This window comes from Pantherophis guttatus, chromosome 2 (genome assembly GCF_059756535.1).
Source record: "Pantherophis guttatus breed Tessera chromosome 2, ASM5975653v1, whole genome shotgun sequence".
Taxonomy (NCBI): domain Eukaryota; kingdom Metazoa; phylum Chordata; class Lepidosauria; order Squamata; family Colubridae; genus Pantherophis; species Pantherophis guttatus.
Genome location: NC_142064.1, coordinates 215,115,685 through 215,134,442, shown reverse-complemented (window position 1 = coordinate 215,134,442; position 18,758 = coordinate 215,115,685). Strand labels below are relative to the sequence as shown.

General features: G+C 39.2%; 1 protein-coding gene across 3 annotated transcripts in view; it reads right to left on the bottom strand.

The window, feature by feature from the left end:
• SLC6A11 (solute carrier family 6 member 11) overlaps positions 1–18,758 on the bottom strand; it is a 127,347-nt gene that overhangs the window by 40,475 nt on the left and 68,114 nt on the right. For all 3 annotated transcript variants that reach the window (XM_087887777.1, XM_034438393.3, XM_034438383.3), the window contains one exon: positions 16,649–16,783. In XM_087887777.1, the coding sequence (XP_087743903.1) occupies positions 16,649–16,783 (135 nt within the window). The remainder of the gene's footprint in view (positions 1–16,648; positions 16,784–18,758) is intronic.

Here is an 18,758-nt window from a genome sequence, read left to right as displayed (position 1 = left end):
ATATGAAACTGGCACCAAAGGGTACAGATTCATTGATAATAATAACAAATTTATAGTTTCCAGAACAGCTGTGTTCCATGAACAGGCCAACTGGTCTAAATTACATCTTAATGAAATATTTCCAAATAAATGCAAAGATACAAAATCTCATGAGGAAGGGACCATAGAAAAACAAAATATCAACAAATATAAAAGCAAAACCAAAACTTGGACAAATAGTCAACACAAAATAAAGACAGACACACTAACAAAAAAGGAAGCAAGATATTTGCATGATAACAATAGCAAACCTGAAAGAGCCATTAGGAACAACAGAAATCAAACACCAAATAAATACAGAGATTACATAATGCATATGGATGGTGAACCGATAACACCTAATACATATGAGGAAGTGTTAAAACTTCCTCATGAAGAAAAAGAAAAATGGGAACTTGCTATGAAGAAAGAGATGGAAAGTTTACAAGGATTAAATGTATTTACACCTGCAATTGCACCTAAAGATAAAACAATTATTGGTACCAGGTGGATATATAAAATTAAGAACTTAGAAGGAGGCAATACTCTATACAAAGCTAGATTAGTTGCACAAGGTTATGCACAGAAATATCCGGAGGACTATACTGAAACGTATTCCCCCACAGTAAGAACTGAGAGTGTCAAAACAGCTCTAGTGGTAGCATCAGCACTCAACCTTGATGTATTTCAATATGACATACAGACTGCGTATCTACACGCGAAACTAGATAAGGAAATATATGTAAGAGCACCTCACAGTCAGTACACCAACAAAAATGAAATTTGGCTGTTAAACAAAAGTTTATACGGATTAAAACAATCAGGTAAAAGATGGTATGATTGTTTAGTAAAAGTACTTAAGACCATGGATTTCAATGCTACCACTGCTGATAACTGTTTCTTTGTCAAAAAGGGTGATGATTACACTGAATTTGTGTTGATTTATGTAGATGACATTTTGTATATAGGAAAACACAAAGAGAGAAGAGAAACTTTTGTAAATAAGTTAAATGAACATTTCTCGTTGAAATCTCTAGGTAAAGTGAACAAATATCTTGGTGTCCAAATTAATAAGACTAGAAAGGGATTCAAACTTACTCAAAGAGATAAGATTATAGAACTTTTAAATAAATGCAATTTAAACAATGCCAAACCTTGTGATACTCCTATGCAAACTGATTTTCTTAGAAATACTGATGAATCTTCTCCTGAATTCAAAGATAACACATTTTATAGATCAATCATAGGTTCACTTCTTTATATATCTAATTGGACTAGACCAGATATCGCCTTACCACTCAATTTATTATCCAGACACATCAGCAAACCAACAATGTATCACTGGGAAGCTGTTAAAAGGATTTTAAGATATCTGAAATGTACACTAGATTTTTGCTTAGTATTAGAACCTAGTGATAATAAAGAACCAAAGCTTGCATGTTACGCAGATGCGGACTGGGCTGGCGACACATCATGCAGAAAAAGTACATCTGGTTATATTTTTTTCTTGAATGACTGTCCAGTTTACTGGTATACTGGTAAACAAGAACTAGTAGCCACTTCAACGACAGAAGCGGAATATGTTTGTTTATCCAAAGCTGCAAATAACCTTGTATGGTTTAATGATTTAATTTCAGATGTTTGGAAAAAACCTGCTTTGCCTTTTGTTATGCATGAAGACAATAAAGCAGCCATTGAAATATCTAGATCCGACGCCATTGGACAAAGGTCCAGGCATATAGATATAAAATTTAAACATGTGAGACAATTATCTCAGGATGGATTTATTAAAGCAGTGCATTGTGATACTTCAGAACAATTAGCTGACATATTGACAAAGCCTTTACCTTCTAAACAGCACAAATATTTAACTTCTAAATTGTATGTCTTGTATTGTCCTGAATCTGAATGTAATTGGTGTTGCATAACGAATCGGCATTTAGAGGGGGATTTGTCAGATGTAAATGCCTTATTCTATAATGTGTAAATAGTATATGAATGGGATATCAGGGGTTAACTTATCCTTCTATTCTTAATGTATTCATATTTCACCACTCCCTCATATAGCTCCACCCACTGTATATATAAGGAGCCACCTTCACCCTTTTCCTTGCTTCTATCTGTGAATATTCAGTGAATATAGAATGCCTATTGTAAATAAAAGAAAGTATATTTAAACCTTTAACTCTTACTATTATTATTGAGTCTGATCCTAAAAATATTGCAACAGCAATGTTTTTCAGAGTGCTGGGTTTTTGCATAATGTGTCCAAATAGAATCATTTCAGCCTGGTCATTTGTGTCTCAAATGAGAACTCTGGATTGATTTGTTCAAGAATGTATATATTTATTTATTTTAGATATCCACGGTATTATCAGGAGTCTTCTCCAACATTCAAGTTCAAAGACACCACCAATACTTTTCCTATTCTGTTTCTTTAAAGCCCAACTTTTGCTTCCATAAAGTCTTACAGGCTATACCATGGTTTGCATGATTCTATGCTTTTTAAATATAGAGACATGATAGCATTTGGAATATCCTAGGCCTGCATGGGTGCTCTACCAAGTGCTAGTCTGCAGCATATTTCTTGCCTGCTTATTTATTATTGATGGTTGATTCTAAAAGGCAAAAGCTAGCCACCATTTCAATATCTACATTGTCAGTTCTAAGTCTGGTTGTTCTATCTCGGTGTTGGTGAACCTTTTCGGCATTAAGAGCCAAAACCGGAGCGCGCGCACAGGGGGACCATCGGAAACTGGAAGAGCAACTCTTCGGTGCGCACACACAGGAGCGCCAAAAACCGGAAGAGCAGCTCCCTGGTGCACATGCGCGGGAGCATCAGAAACCAGAAGAGCAGTTCCCTGGCGCACATGCGCTCCCAGGAAGCTGAGCTTCCAGTTTCTGAGATGTTCTTGTGCACTAGTCACCAGGTCTTCTGGTTTCTGGCATGCAAGTACACGTGAAGGTCAGCTGGCTGGCGCACATGTGTGTGCCAGAAAGCACAAGCTCTGCTTCCCAGTGTGCAGATGCGCACCTGGGAGCTGCTCTTCCAGTTTCCAGCACTCCCATGCATGTAAAGACCAACTGGCCGGTGCACATGTATGCGCTGGAATCTGGAAGAGCAACGGGTGACAACTGGCGTGCTTGGAGAGATGGCTCTGCATGCTACTTCTGGCACGCCTGCCATCACGGTTCTATCTGTTGTCATAAGTTTGATCTTATGATCTTATAGAAAAGAATGAGAAAATCCAAACTGATGAGAAAAGCCTGGCTGCAGCTGAATTTATTATCTGCTGCCTGTACCTGTTCTGGCTCACTTGAATGTTTGGTCATAGTTCTTTGTAATTTATTAAAATTATTAGAGAAGAGATGTCTGAACATATTTAATCCTGCATTTAATTATTGTAAGTACTTTATGATGTTTTAGTCATTTTTTACAATTTTTAAATTAATGTTTTAGCATCCTGAAAATGCTAAAATTGTCATATACAATCCTAGTTTTGACAGTCAAAATATTTGCTATCATATACCCAATGTTTAGTTTCTAAACGTTTCTAACTCCTTAATTTCTCTCTTATAAAATGTAAGCACTGCTTGTGAGTCATCAGTTACTTTTGTCAAGAAAATAAAGTATATGTTTTAGAAGTGAAGAAATATTCTCTCTTTGATTTTCCAGCCACGTTTTGTGGACTTTCTATCCCATTAAATGTAACATTAGTTTAAGTGGATTCTGAAACACAGCAATACCTCTCCATGGCTGGCAATTTCCAGAATGTTTAGCTGAAACATTACTGACTGACCTCTATTTTCTGTTCTTTAGCTACTATATAAAACCATTCAAAGACATTTAGATTAGTTCTGAGATTTGAAGTGTTTTAGCATTGTGGATAATACCCATGTTTAACTCATATTTTACTTTTATCTCTTATCATATTTATATCTCACTCTCTCTTTATCCAGGTCCCTCATTTCATTACAGTTGCTATCTTTTATATTTATTTTTTGGTTTATTGGTTTTATTGTAATTTCTTTGTTGTGAACCACTCAGCGGTTGGGTGTAATGCTATTTTTTTTGAAAAAAATATTATTATGTAGCTATAGGCTTTGAAATGTACTCATTAACAGCAATAGATCCAAAGTAAGACTTCTACATTAGTAAGGTTAGATGAAGTAAGCTAGATAAAGATTGGATGAAGTAAGCTACAGTTCACAAAAACATATTTTTAATAAAATATGTTAGTTGGAAACACCATCTAAGCTGACACCGAACAGAGCATAGAACAGCTCAAAGAATTAATGCAAGATTGGAAGACATGGAGAAACCTAGCCCACAGAATTGCCAAGAGTTGAATGGATAACATCATCCATGGAAAAAGTGCTACTAGTTTTTGCCTGATTTTTTGCCACCTCTGGCTAGCTCTTATTGATTATTTAAAGAATTTATATGGCAACTTATCTTGCACAGTAATCCTAAATAGTTTACCACACCCAATGAATAAAATACAATGAATAAAATACAATAAAAACAGACAATTATTCCTATCAGGTGCCTCACCAACCAAATCTTTTGGGCTCAGCCCTATCCAAAGCTTGGGGGAGGAAGCCAAATCATTATTAATCTCTTTTTACAAAGTCTAAGGTTAGATTAATAAGTGTAACATTTGTTAATTGATAAGGTGCTTGCAACCTATCTTTTATGGAACCTTCATCTGTATTGCTAGCCTAGCATATCCTTCCTTTCTCCCACATCCTCCTTCCAACATCAATCAAGGAACTCGTTGCATCTGATGAAGTGAGATGTAGCTCTTAAAAGCTTATGTCTTAAAATAAAAATGGGTTAGCCTTAAAAGACTCCTTCTGAATTTTGGCTACTCTAAAAAGCCAGGTCTATTCTTACAATGTATGCTTAAGAAAACCCGAGCAGTTTTGGCATGTTGAATGCCAAATAGAATGCCTACGCTTTCTATTTGTAGCTCAAATTAAAACTTTAAAAGATTTGTTATTTGACAAAAAGAAATTGACAATTTCCATATGTTTCCAGAAGACATTACTTCTTTCAATGAACTAAGGCAGGTAACACCATGGAGGACTTTTGAATTGTGGACCCCAATAAAGGAGAGCATTCCCCAAGTTAGTGCAACACCATCTCTTTGATCTTTTTAGTATCAAATAAATAATCTTGTTTTCTTACAGGTGTTTCATTACCCAAATGAAGTGCTAGTACTGATGATGTTAGTTAATTTGGTTAATGAAACATCTACAAGAAAACAATCTATCTCAAAGAGCATCAAGGACTCCTCATTTCAACCCTGAGCTACAAATATTCTTCTTTATTGACCTTTTTGTTTATCCCAGAATCTAAATAATTCATATGGTCCAGATATGTAAGTATGTTAACTCCATATAATTTTAAAGGAATTTTAAGTCAAGAAAAACAAATTTCAAGATAAAACTAAAATACTTTTTAGCACCTTTTGCAGATATAAATAATAAAAAGAAGCCACCATTTAGTGTAGCCTAGTGGAGAACAAGAGGAGATCCGTCAGCCTAAATAAGAAAAAGCAAGTGCATGCCAAAGAACTAAACCATTTTTTTCTTTCAAGAACAAGTGAAAGTTCTACCAAATTCAAAAAAGAACATTGGCCTTGGAGACATTATGGCCCAGACCAGTACAATCTTTCCTTTAAAGATTAGGAATATGTTTACCAGATCCTTGGGTCCTTTAAAAAAAGACTACCCACAGACTACTTTTCTTGCCTTTTTCATACTTCAATTATCAAGATTAAATATATTAAAACTGATTTTTTTAGCCACAGTTTAAGTCAATGATCATATATACATTTTAATTATCTCTGAAACTGATAGGAAATGGGAAAAGAATTACAGTACATGTGAAAGAAGATAATGAATCAGAGAAACTTGAGCTCCAGCCTGTTCAACTGTCTCCATAGTTTTTGTGCAAAACCCTAAGTGATTTTACTTGGAATATTATGATTCAATCTGGGTCAGTCACTGGGACCAGAAGTTTACTCATCTGAGTTTTCGGACTCATTCTGGAGCCCATCGTCAGGGAACTTCTCTCTCAACCAGAACATGTGAGAGAGAAGTTCCCTGAGGATGGGCTCCAGAATGAGTCCGAAAACTCAGATGAGTAAACCTCTGACTGACCCAGACTGGATCCTGCAACATTATCCTGGAAGATGTATATTTGCCTTCATTCATGATACCATATTAGAGCCATCTTTGTCAATCAAGAGCATACTGACTAGAAATTGTAGAAACTATTACCGTGTTTCCCTGAAAATAAAACCCTGTCTTATATTTTTTGAACCCCAAAATAAGTGCTTGGCCTTATTTTCAGGGAGCTCTTATTATTTTGGGGCACATGGAGCAAGACGGGGCTCCTCTTGCTGTCTTACCTGATTTCCATCTCTGTCTCTCTAACCCTAACAAGAGGAAATGGTGGGGACCTGTTGCACATGCTTTTAAATATTTTTGGGAGGGCTTATTTTTCAGGGAGGACTTATTTTCAGGGAGGGTTTATTTTCGGGGGGCTTATTTTAATGCATGCGCTCAAAAGCCCAATTGGGCTTATTATCCGAGAAGGTCTTATTTTTGGGGAAACATGGTATGTTTAGGTACAGATACCATCAAAAGACTATTCAAGAAAAAGAATAGTATTATGAAAGGTATTGGGATTATCTTGAGTGCTGGCTTTTTCCTATAAGCAATAACATAAGCTGGGCAAAAAAATTACAAATATTTTATGGCATAGCTCCTGTAGTTCTACGAACATTGCACAATAAGCTATCATTTTATATTTTAAAATATGTTATCATGTTAAGCCTGCTGTGATAGCCACTGATAAGCCACATAAAGGGTCATATCTATTTCTACAAGAAATTCCTCTCTTATTACTTGAGAGTTCCCACTACATGGCAAAACAGATCAATAGATCGGCATGGAATAGCACCAGCTAGGTAATTTCTGCCTCCCATTCTTTGCTAAGTTTGAAAGATGGAATGTAGAGAAAACGCAAGATCAATAGAGCTGAATGGTGTGATTTTGTTGAAATAAAAAGATGGGAGATGGGAAACTGACAAGAACTACATAATTATAGAGCTGACTGAAAAAAAATTCTTCCAGCCTTCTTGGTTAATGAGATGGTAACTGCAAGGTGCCTAATAATTTGACAGAAAATGGAAGGCTGTAGCATATAATTATCTCCAGTTATAAAGGTATTGCATTCCTAGTTTTTATACATGCAGACAAAAACTGTTCAAAAACAGAAAGTGATGTATCAGAAATGAAGTAATATGGGGGAAATGCAAATGAAAGCAAAGTAAAAGTGTGGCATGTCTCTTGTCTGTTTGATAAAAGAAGAATACTGTGGTGTTGATACTACTTATACTATTAAGACAGGAACATTTTAAGAAAACAGATTTTTTTAAAAGTAGCCTTTAAAAAATAAGTATATATTTTTAATATAAATATTAATATAATAGCTTAATATAAATAAGCTATTTTAATATGGAATATCTTTTCATTCCGCTTATTTTTAATTTTTCCACACTTAAAAGTTTGCCTATTGCCAACTCCTTACATACAACTTTTTCCAATGAAATTTGCACACTGATCATAATTATCTGCAGTTTGGAAAAGGTGCAGAGATGATTGCCTCAAAAAGGGTTTTCTTTACCTGGTATCAAAGAAGTAAGCAATATGTGTTCGAGTTGGATTGCAACTGCTATCACAAAGCCAGCAGTATTTTCAGTGCTTTCATGTTGCAGTGAGATCAAAACCCGTATTTATTATGGTCTTTTAAAAAGCTCATTGAGTCAGCCTGCTTGAACACATTTTTACCTCAAGATGGCATTGCTGCTTTTAACAGCAGCACAATGTTCTGTTGAACTGAGTATTTCAGTGGAAATGTTTTGGCTTAGCTAAGTAAAGCACAGAAATGTGTATTCAGCTTCTATAAATCTGCCCATATCACTTAGATGATCCACAGAGTTTATGTGCACCAATGCATTTCGAAATGTAACTTGTAATTTAATATATAACTTCTTGAATTTCTTATATCTTACAAAATTAACCACACATTTCCATTTTATGTGTATCATATTATGTTCTTTCTATACATCTTTACTGCTACTATCCAAGTTTTTCATCACATATGCTAAATAAATAAATAATGTGCTAAGACTATTTAGGTTTATATCACATGTCTTAGTGTGCCTAATATAAAAATGAAGGGAAATCATAGTACTGATTTTTGGGGAGTTCCAGGGGTTCAAATTATTCCTGTGTGAGATGTGATGTGACTCATTTCATCTCAGAGATAGACGGAATAAACAATAATTTAGTATACAGTACAATTTTTACAGAAAATCATTCCCCTGAGGTCAAATTGGCCCCGATCTTGATGGCTTTCTGGAATGGCTTGAAGCCCTAGTTGTTTCATCTGGTCTTGAATGATGTGGAACTCATAAAATGGCTGTAATATTCTTAAACTGTGCTCTCATGGTGCTTGTACTGTATGAGTTTAATTCTTTTTAACATTTGCACTGTTTATATAACTGTTTTATTATTTTGGTACTGCATTATGTTTAAATAGTAAGCTGCCCAGAGTCATGAATGTGAGGTGGGGAAGGTATATAAATTGAATGAATGAATGAATGAATGAATGAATGAATGAATGAATGAATGAAATTTGTAACAAAAGAAGCATAGTTGTGATGCTGTCAGCCTGGTGAACTAGTCCAGACAGGAATCACACTTAGTACTAGCTCTAAGTTTGTTATAAATAAGCTGTACGTTTGTTATATATACATTAAATAAGCTTGTAAGCTTCTATAAACAGAATCTTGCAGATCTGAAAGTATATCTCTCCCCACTGGCTTTTACATTCCAAGAAACTAGGGAGGAATCTTGCTGAGATATCGGCCATCCCCCATTTTTTCTATGGACTCGGCTGCCTTTTATCTGACTGTCATCTAGTCTACAGATCTTCCTCCTATCTCCCAAGGTAATTCCAACATAGTGTTACAGATATCATAGTCCTATACGTTAACAGAAACAGAAATCAATGAGGATTCATTTTGAGCAGTTACATCTACATCATACACACACACACACACACACACACACACACACACACACACACACACAAATATATCAGAAATAAAGTCACTGATGTAGCTCACTGGGATTCTACTTCCATACTTTGTTAACTAATGTCCATCAGCAAAACAGTACAACATGAAAAGGCATAGTAAATCACTGCCATAATTACGTTTCCATGGAAAGCTTTACAGCATATGAGAATAAATTGCTATACAAATCTATCCTTTATGTAAGTCCAAAAACATTCACAAGAAAGATTTGCAAGTAACTGAATAAATAGCTTCCTAAAACTTTAGTTTCTCTTTCAAAACTTTAAATCATTGCTCTATGCAATCTGTGAAATGTCAAAATAATAAAATGACTCCAAGAACCAACAACAAACGTCTAAGAGCAGCATGTAAAATTGAAAGCAAACTAACAGCATGTTGCTCAGCTGAAAGTGCTATCACACACTGCTTTCATGAAGAGGTGACCTGTGAACAGGAACGACTGGATTTCACATCCAAGTGTCTTGTTATAGCTGAGCAGAGATACCTTTTAACAGGATTTATGGACTGCCCCTATGGGATCCTTCGCACTTAAAAGCAGCCAAGTTCAAAATACTGTTTTATCTTCAGACATACAGATTTATGAACAAGATTCTGTATGAATAACTACCTTGTATATACACATAATCATAACATCAAATGGGAAATGAATACAGGCAGCATGCTGATCACAGAGTTTGTTTTTTTTATTGTTTTCTTCATTTAAAATCACTGCAAAAAAAAAAAAAAAAACCAAAGAGGAGGTCCATTAAATTAAATTCTATCAGTTCTGGTGACTTTTTAAATTTTTTTCTTAATCAATTTGAGAAGATCATATCTGAGCTAGAAATTAATATTAAGTCAACTAGTCATGCTGCAAATATTACTAAAGCATGCCACTTAATGGCCTGAAGATGAACAAAGTAGCCCGTCAGAATCTTTCCTGATTGAGGGATACAAAGAACCAGAGCAAATTTTACTCTATGAAATACAACTTGGCTATGGGTCACATTTCCTATCAAAAATTCAGGAAGTAGTCATCCCAATGCACACAGAACCTGCTTGTGAGTCTGAGACTTGTAACTTCCTGCTGGCTTCCCCACTGCTTTGGTTGCAGGACGTTGCTTTGCCTAACACCTGTGGGATTCAGTTGAAGATAGCAACTGGGACTGCAGGGGTTGCCATTGGTAGGTGATGCAATTGTGTTTTATGATTGTATCACTTAGTGACAGAAATTCTGGTCCGAATTGCTATCATAAGTTGGGTATTTCAGATCTCAAGAACTATAAAACAGACACATTCAACATATTTAAGGGGGCTAAGTTTAGAAAACTTAAGGGATATTAGGTATTATGGAAGAAAATTCAGGATTACATCATATTTATTTTTTTATTTTATTTTATTTTGAATTTGTATACCGCCCTTCTCCCTGAGGACTCAGGGCGGTGAACAGCCAAGTAAAAACATCAAGTACAAATATTAAAATACAGTTAAAATATACATATATAAATTTGGCCCCATTAATTAAAAACAATAAACAAAACACTTAAAAACACTTAAAAAATTAGGCCAGCCCGGCTTGCTGAAAAAGGAAGGTTTTAAGGGCACGGCAGAAGGCACGGAGGTCTTGGATTCTCCTTATCTCTGGAGGCAATTGATTCCAGAGGGTAGGTGCCCCCACAGAGAAGGCCCTCCCCCTGGGGGTCACCAGCCTGCACTGTTTGGCTGATGGCACCCCGAGGAGGCCCTCTCTGTGGGAGCGCACAGGTCGATGGGAGATCATCGATGGCAGCAGGCGGTCTCGAAGATAGATAGGCCCTATGCCATGGAGCGCTTTAAAGGTGATAACCAACACCTTGAAGCGCACCCGGAAGACCACTGGGAGCCAGTGCAGCTCACGCAGGAGCGGTGTTAAATGGGAGCGCCAGGCTGCTCCCGTCACTACCCGCGCTGCTGCATTCTGGACCAGTTGGAGCCTCCGGGTGCTCCTCAAGGGGAGCCCCATGTAGAGAGCATTGCAGTAGTCAAGGCGAGAGGTGACGAGGGCATGAGTGACTGTGCACAGGGAATCCCGATCAAGAAAGGGCCGCAACTGGCGGATCAGGCGAACCTGACAAAAGGTCCCCCTGGTTACAGCCGTCAGATGTTCCTCCAAGGACAGCTGCTTATCCAGGAGGACTCCCAGATTGTGAGCCCTCTCTGTGGGGGCCAACGACTCGCCCCCAATAGTCAGTGATGGAGTCAACTGACTATATCGGGATGCCGGGAGCCACAGCCACTCAGTCTTGGAAGGGTTGAGCCTGAGCCTGTTCCTCCCCATCCAGATCCGCACAGCCTCCAGGCACTGGGACATCACTTCAAGGGCATCGTTGGGGTGGCCTGGGGTGGAGATGTACAGCTGGGTGTCATCAGCGTACTGGTGGTATCTCACCCCAAAGCCACGGATGATCTCGCCCAGCGGCTTCACATAAATGTCGAACAGGAGGGGTGAGAGGACCGATCCCTAAGGCACTCCACATATAAGAGGCCTTGAGGTCGACCTCTGCCCCCCTGCCAACACGAACTGCGACCGGTCGGAGAGAAAGGAGGAGAACCACCGTAATACGGTGCCCCCCATCCCCAACTCTTCCAACCGGTGCAGCATGATACCATGGTCGATGGTATCAAAAGCCGCTGAGAGGTCTAACAGGACCAGAACAGAGGAACAACCCCTGTCCCGAGCCCTCCAGAGATCATCAACCAACGCGACCAATGCCGTTTCCGTGCTGTGTCCAGGCCTGAAACCCGACTGGAATGGATCTAGATAGGATGTTTCCTCCAAGAATTGTGGAAACTGTCGCGCGACCACACTCTCAACAACCTTCGCCAGGAAGCGAAGGTTGGAGACAGGACGATAGTTGGTCAATATTGCCGGATCCAGGGACGGCTTCTTGAGGAGAGGCCTCACCACTGCTTCTTTCAAGGCGGTGGGGAAGTGACCCTCACTCAACGAAGCGTTGATAACACCCTGGAGCCAGCCTCGTGTAACCTCCCGGGAGGCCAGTACCAACCAGGAGGGACACAGGTCCAGTAAACATGTGGCCGCACTAAGTCTCCCCAAAATCCTGTCCACATCATCTGGAGTCACAGCATCAAACTCCTCCCAGGTAACATTCTCAAGACTATTCCTCGTCACCCTGCCCTGATCTACCCAGTCAGAGTCCAAATCCCCCCGGATCTGAGCGATTTTGTCATACAGGTATTGTCCGAAATCCTCCGCCCTGCCTTCCAAGGGATCCTCCCGCGCTCCTGGATGGAGCAGGGAGCGGGTTACCCTGAACAGGGCGGCCGGACGATTCCCTGATGACGCAATAGAGGCGGAAAAGTAGTTAAACTTTGCCGTCTTTATCGCCACTAGGTAGGTCTTAATATGCGACCTTACCAGTGTTCGGTCAGATTCAGCGAGACTGGCCCTCCAACCGCTCTCTAGGCGTCTTTTCCGGCGTTTCATCTCCCTCAGCTCCTCGGTGAACCAAGGAGCCGCGAGGGATCGACACCGGGTCAGAGGCCGCAAAGGCACGACTCGATCCAAGGCCCCACCAGCCGCCCGATCCCAGGCAGCTACCAGGTCCTCGGCCGAGTCGTGTGCCAGATCTTCAGGAATTGGCCCAAGCTCCGTCTGGAACCTATCAGGATCCATCAGGTGCCTGGGGCGGATCCATCTAATTGGGTCCACCTCCCTGCGGCGGGGTGTAGCGGTTCGAAGGTCCAGACGAAGGAGTGAGTGATCTGACCATGACAAGGGTTTCATGTCTATATCCCCTATAATAAGACCACTCAACCACTGGCCAGAGACAAAAATCAGGTCCAGCGTGTGTCCCCCCCTGTGAGTGGGGCCATGAACTAACTGGGTCAGGTCCATGGCCGTCATGGAAGCCATGAACTCCCGAGCCATCTCTGACGTTTCACCAACGGACGGCAGATTGAAATCACCCATGACCATAAGCCTGGGTGTATCAACTGCCACCGTGGCTATCACGTCAAGTAGCTCAGGCAGGGCCGTTGCCACGCGGCAGGGAGCCAGGTACGTAAGCAGCAAGCCCATCTGAACCCCATGACCCCATCTCACAAAGAGGGACTCACATCCGGCAATCTGTGGCACAGTGGTCTCCCTCAGACCCAGACCTTCGTTAATAATAACCGCCACCCCCCCTCCCCTCCCCTGGGCCCTCGGCTGATGGAATGCTCTGAAGCCTGGTGGACACATCTCAACCAGAGGGACCCCTCCCTCCGGGCCCAACCAGGTCTCCGTAATACCCGCCAGGTCCACTCCTCCCTCTTGAATAAGATCGTAAATGAGGGGGGCCTTATTTACCACGGACCTGGCGTTGCACAGCATCAGAAATATTTCATATTTGAAAGGTAGGTGTGCAAAAACCTATTAGAGTTCTATATTAGGCAGTGCATTGCCCTTCAATTTTGGAGGGAAATGTTTTATAGTTTGAAAAAAATGAAAGGAGTCAAACAGTCACAAGAACTATTTACTGATACAACACAATGGAGCATTATAGAAACTGAATATTACCTTTTCCTTAATTGGTGTATGCTATTAAGAAGATTGATTTATTGTCCCCAAATCTGACAGTATTTTTTAAAAGTTATAAGCAGGGTTTATCCATTCTGTAAGTAACTATTAGGAACTACATCTGGCTGTTTGTCATTTTATGCATTTGTGGGGTGGAGGGGGGTTTCCTGCAACTGTAAGATTCCTAACTGAGGCTGAACTGGACATTGAGGTCAACACCCTTGAGTCTCTCATAAAGCCTTGCAATACAACTTTACCAGCAGACAGATATATGATGACACAGAAATGAGGCAGAGATGAAGAAGAAACTGTCCATTTTCCTTGTCCTACCCATCCCCAAGTGAATCATCTTACAAACATGAAGCTAACATGTTTGCCTCCAAACACTACATCAAAAATTCAACCAAGGCATAATCAACCAAGGCATAATCAAAACATTCAGAATGCACTACCGAACCCAGCTTCTGCAGTGGGTTATTGGTAAAACACAAATCTACGGTCCATCCAAAGAAGCAAAATCCTAACCCTTAACTCTAACGTAAGTGAATTAAGTGAGGAGGACACAGAAATTGAAAATATTCCAAAAGAACAGGATGTCAGTCATTTGATAATGCAGTTAAAGACATTTGCTGTAGAAAAATGCCCAGGTACACTGAGTGGTATAGCCAGCATTGAGAGTTCTTTCTCCTTTTCTCATAAAAAGAATAAGAAACAGACTAAAATTGACTCTCTTTTTTTTCAGAAAGAATGATCAAACCATGAGAAAAGAATACATACGTAAATGTATTAATTTTGTATGATCCAGTATTGTATGACTGATTTTCCTATATTTTCACTATGTGTGTTTCTGTATGACATTCTCTACGAAAAGCTTTACAATAAAATGTGGCACATGTACATGTTGTTCCGTATGTTGACCAATTTCGTTCAGTCCTTGGGTGGTTAACTTTCAGAGGTTTTACTGTATTTAGAAAACATATTGTCTTTAAAATAAAAATATATATTAAACAATAAAATCACCATGTTAAGCATAACAGTATAGATTAGAAGTAAATACATATAAAACTAGTTTTCACCACATAGGACACACCTCTACAAAAAAATAGTCAAACTAATAAAAAAATAGCAGTTGCTTCAGACTGCTTCTATAGTTAAAGCAGCCGAAATATTTATATTTAATTTTGCAAAGCAAAGCTACTAAATAGCAGCCTATGTTTTGTAAGTAATTTTGATTAATGAATTCACATTGTATTTTACAATATTGCATTTTACATTGTAAATGAAAACACAGTATTCAGAATTTTGTCTCAGAATATTACTATTTATTTAGTATTTTATCTCTTGAAGTCCTCCATTTTTCATTTTCTCTGAAGAATACAAATGGGCTTTCCAGAGTTCTATTCCCATAATAATCCTGGACTGGACTGAGAGAGAAATGTTATGATTTTTAAAACACACCTTTGGTCTTTCCATTATTTCAGATTCAGACCTTCATCACTTTTTCAATTAACAAACACATGTCCCTGGATGACAGGGACATCCAGTCAATACAGTTTATCCAAACTGAGACTGCTGTTAAACCGTTAGAATAAATTTTGCTATATTCATCCCAAATCCTCTAACTTGTGACTAAATCCAAAGCATTTTTCCCTTTTTCAGTTTTGAAGTCAGAAGTGACTGGTCGTTTTGAAAAGGGAGAACTTAATTTATCTACACAGGATCCAAAGACCTGTGAATAAACATACAGCCTTTGTACCTGAAAAATCTACTGTACAGCAGGACAGGTGAGTTTGTCATTTCTAGAAAGGCACTTAACATGACCAATGGTGTCTCCCATTTCTCCTCCAAGAGCAGCACACATGCTGATCTCTGCTGTTGTCGTTAGTTGCCAACCCATCGCTACCCCATGGACAATGTTCCTCCAGGCCTTCCTGTCCTCTACCATCCTCTGGAATCCATTTAAGCTCACACCGATTGCTTCAGTGACTCCATCCAATCACCTCGTTCTCTGTCATCCCCTTGTTCTTTTGCCCTCAATCTTTCCCACCATTAGGCTCTTCTCCAATGAGTCCTTCCTTCTCATTAGGTGGCCAAAATATTTGAGTTTCATATTCACAATCTGGCCTTCTAAAGAGCAGCCAGAGTTGATCACCTCTAGGACTGACCAGTTTGATCGCCTTGCAGTCCAAGGGACTCGCAGGAATCTTCTCCAGAACCATAGTTCAAAGGCTTCAATTCTTTGGCGCTCAGCCTTTCTTATGATCCAACTTTCACAGCCATACATTGCAACTGGGAACACCATAGCCTTGACTATATGCACTTTTATTGGCAGGGTGATGTCTCTGCTTTTTAGTAAGCTATCTAGATTTGCCATAGCTTTCCTCCCCAGGAGCAAGCGTCTTTTAATTTCTTGGCGGCAGTCCAAAACTAAGCAATAAAATGCATGTAACCTTATAAGCACTTCCATTTCCCCTATGTTGATTTTTGAACGCCAAAGGAAAAAACAGATCAGAATAGTTTTGGAATGTTATCATCTCTGTTCACAAGCAATATCTCTTCATCAGTTTCATTCTTCTTATTGAATGACATGATAGCTGATAATTTAAAATGCAAAGCCAGGCATGAGTTTTATTTATGGTACAGACTTCACTGGTTTGCTACAGGTATCATTTTTACCATAGGCTGAGTTTGAGAGAAAGGTTATTCAGATTTTGCTACAAATTTGATTGTACGTTGTGCAAAGTGTCTATAGCATAGATTATTCAGAAAAACTGAGTCCCATTGTTGTGTTTCTTTGCTTTCAGTGTGTAGTGGAAAGTGTGGGTATTTATAGTTAAGAATCTGATGAAAAACACAGGCAGAAAAGAGCAAAAACAATGCGCAAAATGTTTAAGTTTTTATTATAAATTCCTACCTGTGGGTCAGAAAGACGAGATAGGTCAGGATATAAGTAGAATTTTATTCCTTCAGCAGCCCCAGGTAATGTTACTCCTCGAATCAGTAGAATCAACAACATGACGTATGGAAATGTAGCGGTTACATATACAACCTATGAAAAAAAAGAGTGAAAAACCAAAGAACACATCATTTTACCAATAATCACCTACTTTATGTCACACAATATCCTTATGTTCATAAAACACTTAAAAGTGAATGTCTACAGCAGGATAAGACATTTGGCTATCTTGATATTTTTCAATTAAATTCTCCAAATTCTTTGCCTTTGCCCACCTTGGTTCTTCTGAGGGAAGCTGAGGTGCAAAATATCTGAAGGCAATGGTGTCTTAGGGGGAAGAGGAAGAAATGATGTGAGATTAATGAAATTAATATTGTGATCAAGTCCTACCAGTTGTCTTTCTACAGGCAACATGGCATTGCATACAAAAGGGGTGGGATGCTGCTGCTTTGATCCTTTTGAGGAAAGCTTCTGATTCTCCAGGAGCAATTCTTTTAAACAGTCATGGCACAAAAAGCTCCAGAATTATCCCTAGTGTCCACATTAAAAACATTCTGGAAAATATCCAGTCTTTCTCTGACTGCTTTTAACAAATATAAATGCAACAGAAGTCTCACTGTCACCAAATCAATAGCAAAAGAACACAAAATTTCAAAAAGCAGATCCAAGAGTTCCACATCACCTCTAAATCAAAACTGGAATTAACACAATAAATTTATGTAAATAAGAGTACAGATAATCCTAGTTTAGTGACCACTATTGGGGTGGCTATTTCCATTGCTAAGTGATGCAATCACTAAGCAAAACCATCATATGAAGGTGATGGACTTACAATGTCACTTTCTCCACAGTTGTTAAGCAAACCACCCACAGTTGTGACAAGCATGTGACTGCAACTTTTGTTTTTATCACCAGCTAAACCATTGATTCTGTTTGTCAGAAGCCAGTTATGAAATGTACAAGTGACAATAATGCAACCATGGGATGCTGCAATGATTGCAAACGCCCACTGGTTTCAAAGTGCCCAAATGATATTCACATGGGTTTTACGTAAAGTTACTTTTTCAGCACCATTGCAACTTCAAATAGTCACGACAGTCATTAAGTGAGGCCAACCTGTACTAAAAAGTTATTTCAGAGCTACCTATTTTTTGCGAAACAGGCATTTCACACATAGGAGAATGACATTATGATATGTCTCTGTTTAAATAGTTACAGATTTGCATATTTTTCCAGTCTTGCACATCTGCTTCATAAATTTTTCCCAACACATATATACAGTCACCCTGCCTCCCCTTTTTCTAGTGGTACAGGTGACAGTATATGAACATCTAACCCAGTGTGCAACATTTCTTTCAAAGATGTTGTAAGACCTTGGTTTATTTGCACTGTTATCTCTTTTAATTAATTTCAAACCAAACACATAGAAGTTTTCAAATGTGGTTCAATGAGAGTTGCTGTTAGTCGTGATTCCACGCCCGTCCCCAACCCCCCCCCAAAAAAACCTTTGCTGTAGCAGCTATTGTCCTCTGGAATGGCCCCTATTCTGCCATCATAATATATGGATGGCCCCCATTCTGCCGTTGTCTAAAAGAGCCAGGCAGACTGGTTCTTCATCCAGGCCTTCAATGAGGAAGAGTGTTCATCATATTTACCATCTTGAATCTTTATATTTTAATTTTTATTGATTTTTACGAGCTGTACCCAGCCACGCGTTGCTGTGGCTCAGTCTTGTGGGTATACAATATTTTTTGACCAAGTGCCAATAATTTCCCTCTGTAGGGAAATTATTGCCGGTATAACTGCCGTCACCTTCGCAGCTCTCTGCACCACAGGCAGCATCGGGGTCCCTGGCAAAGGTATGGCATAGTCCATTAGTCGGGAGGACGCTTTGCGGCGGTTAACATTTCCCGCCATTTTGCTTGTGGGTTTGGCGGCGGTGGCGGCGGTGGCACTGAGGGGAAAAGACCCGGCTTGCGTCTGCCATTGTGGTGCTGCGACATTAAAGTCCAAAAAGAAACGTAGAGAAAGGCAACTCAGGTCCAACAGATGGCATGGTTTTTACCTG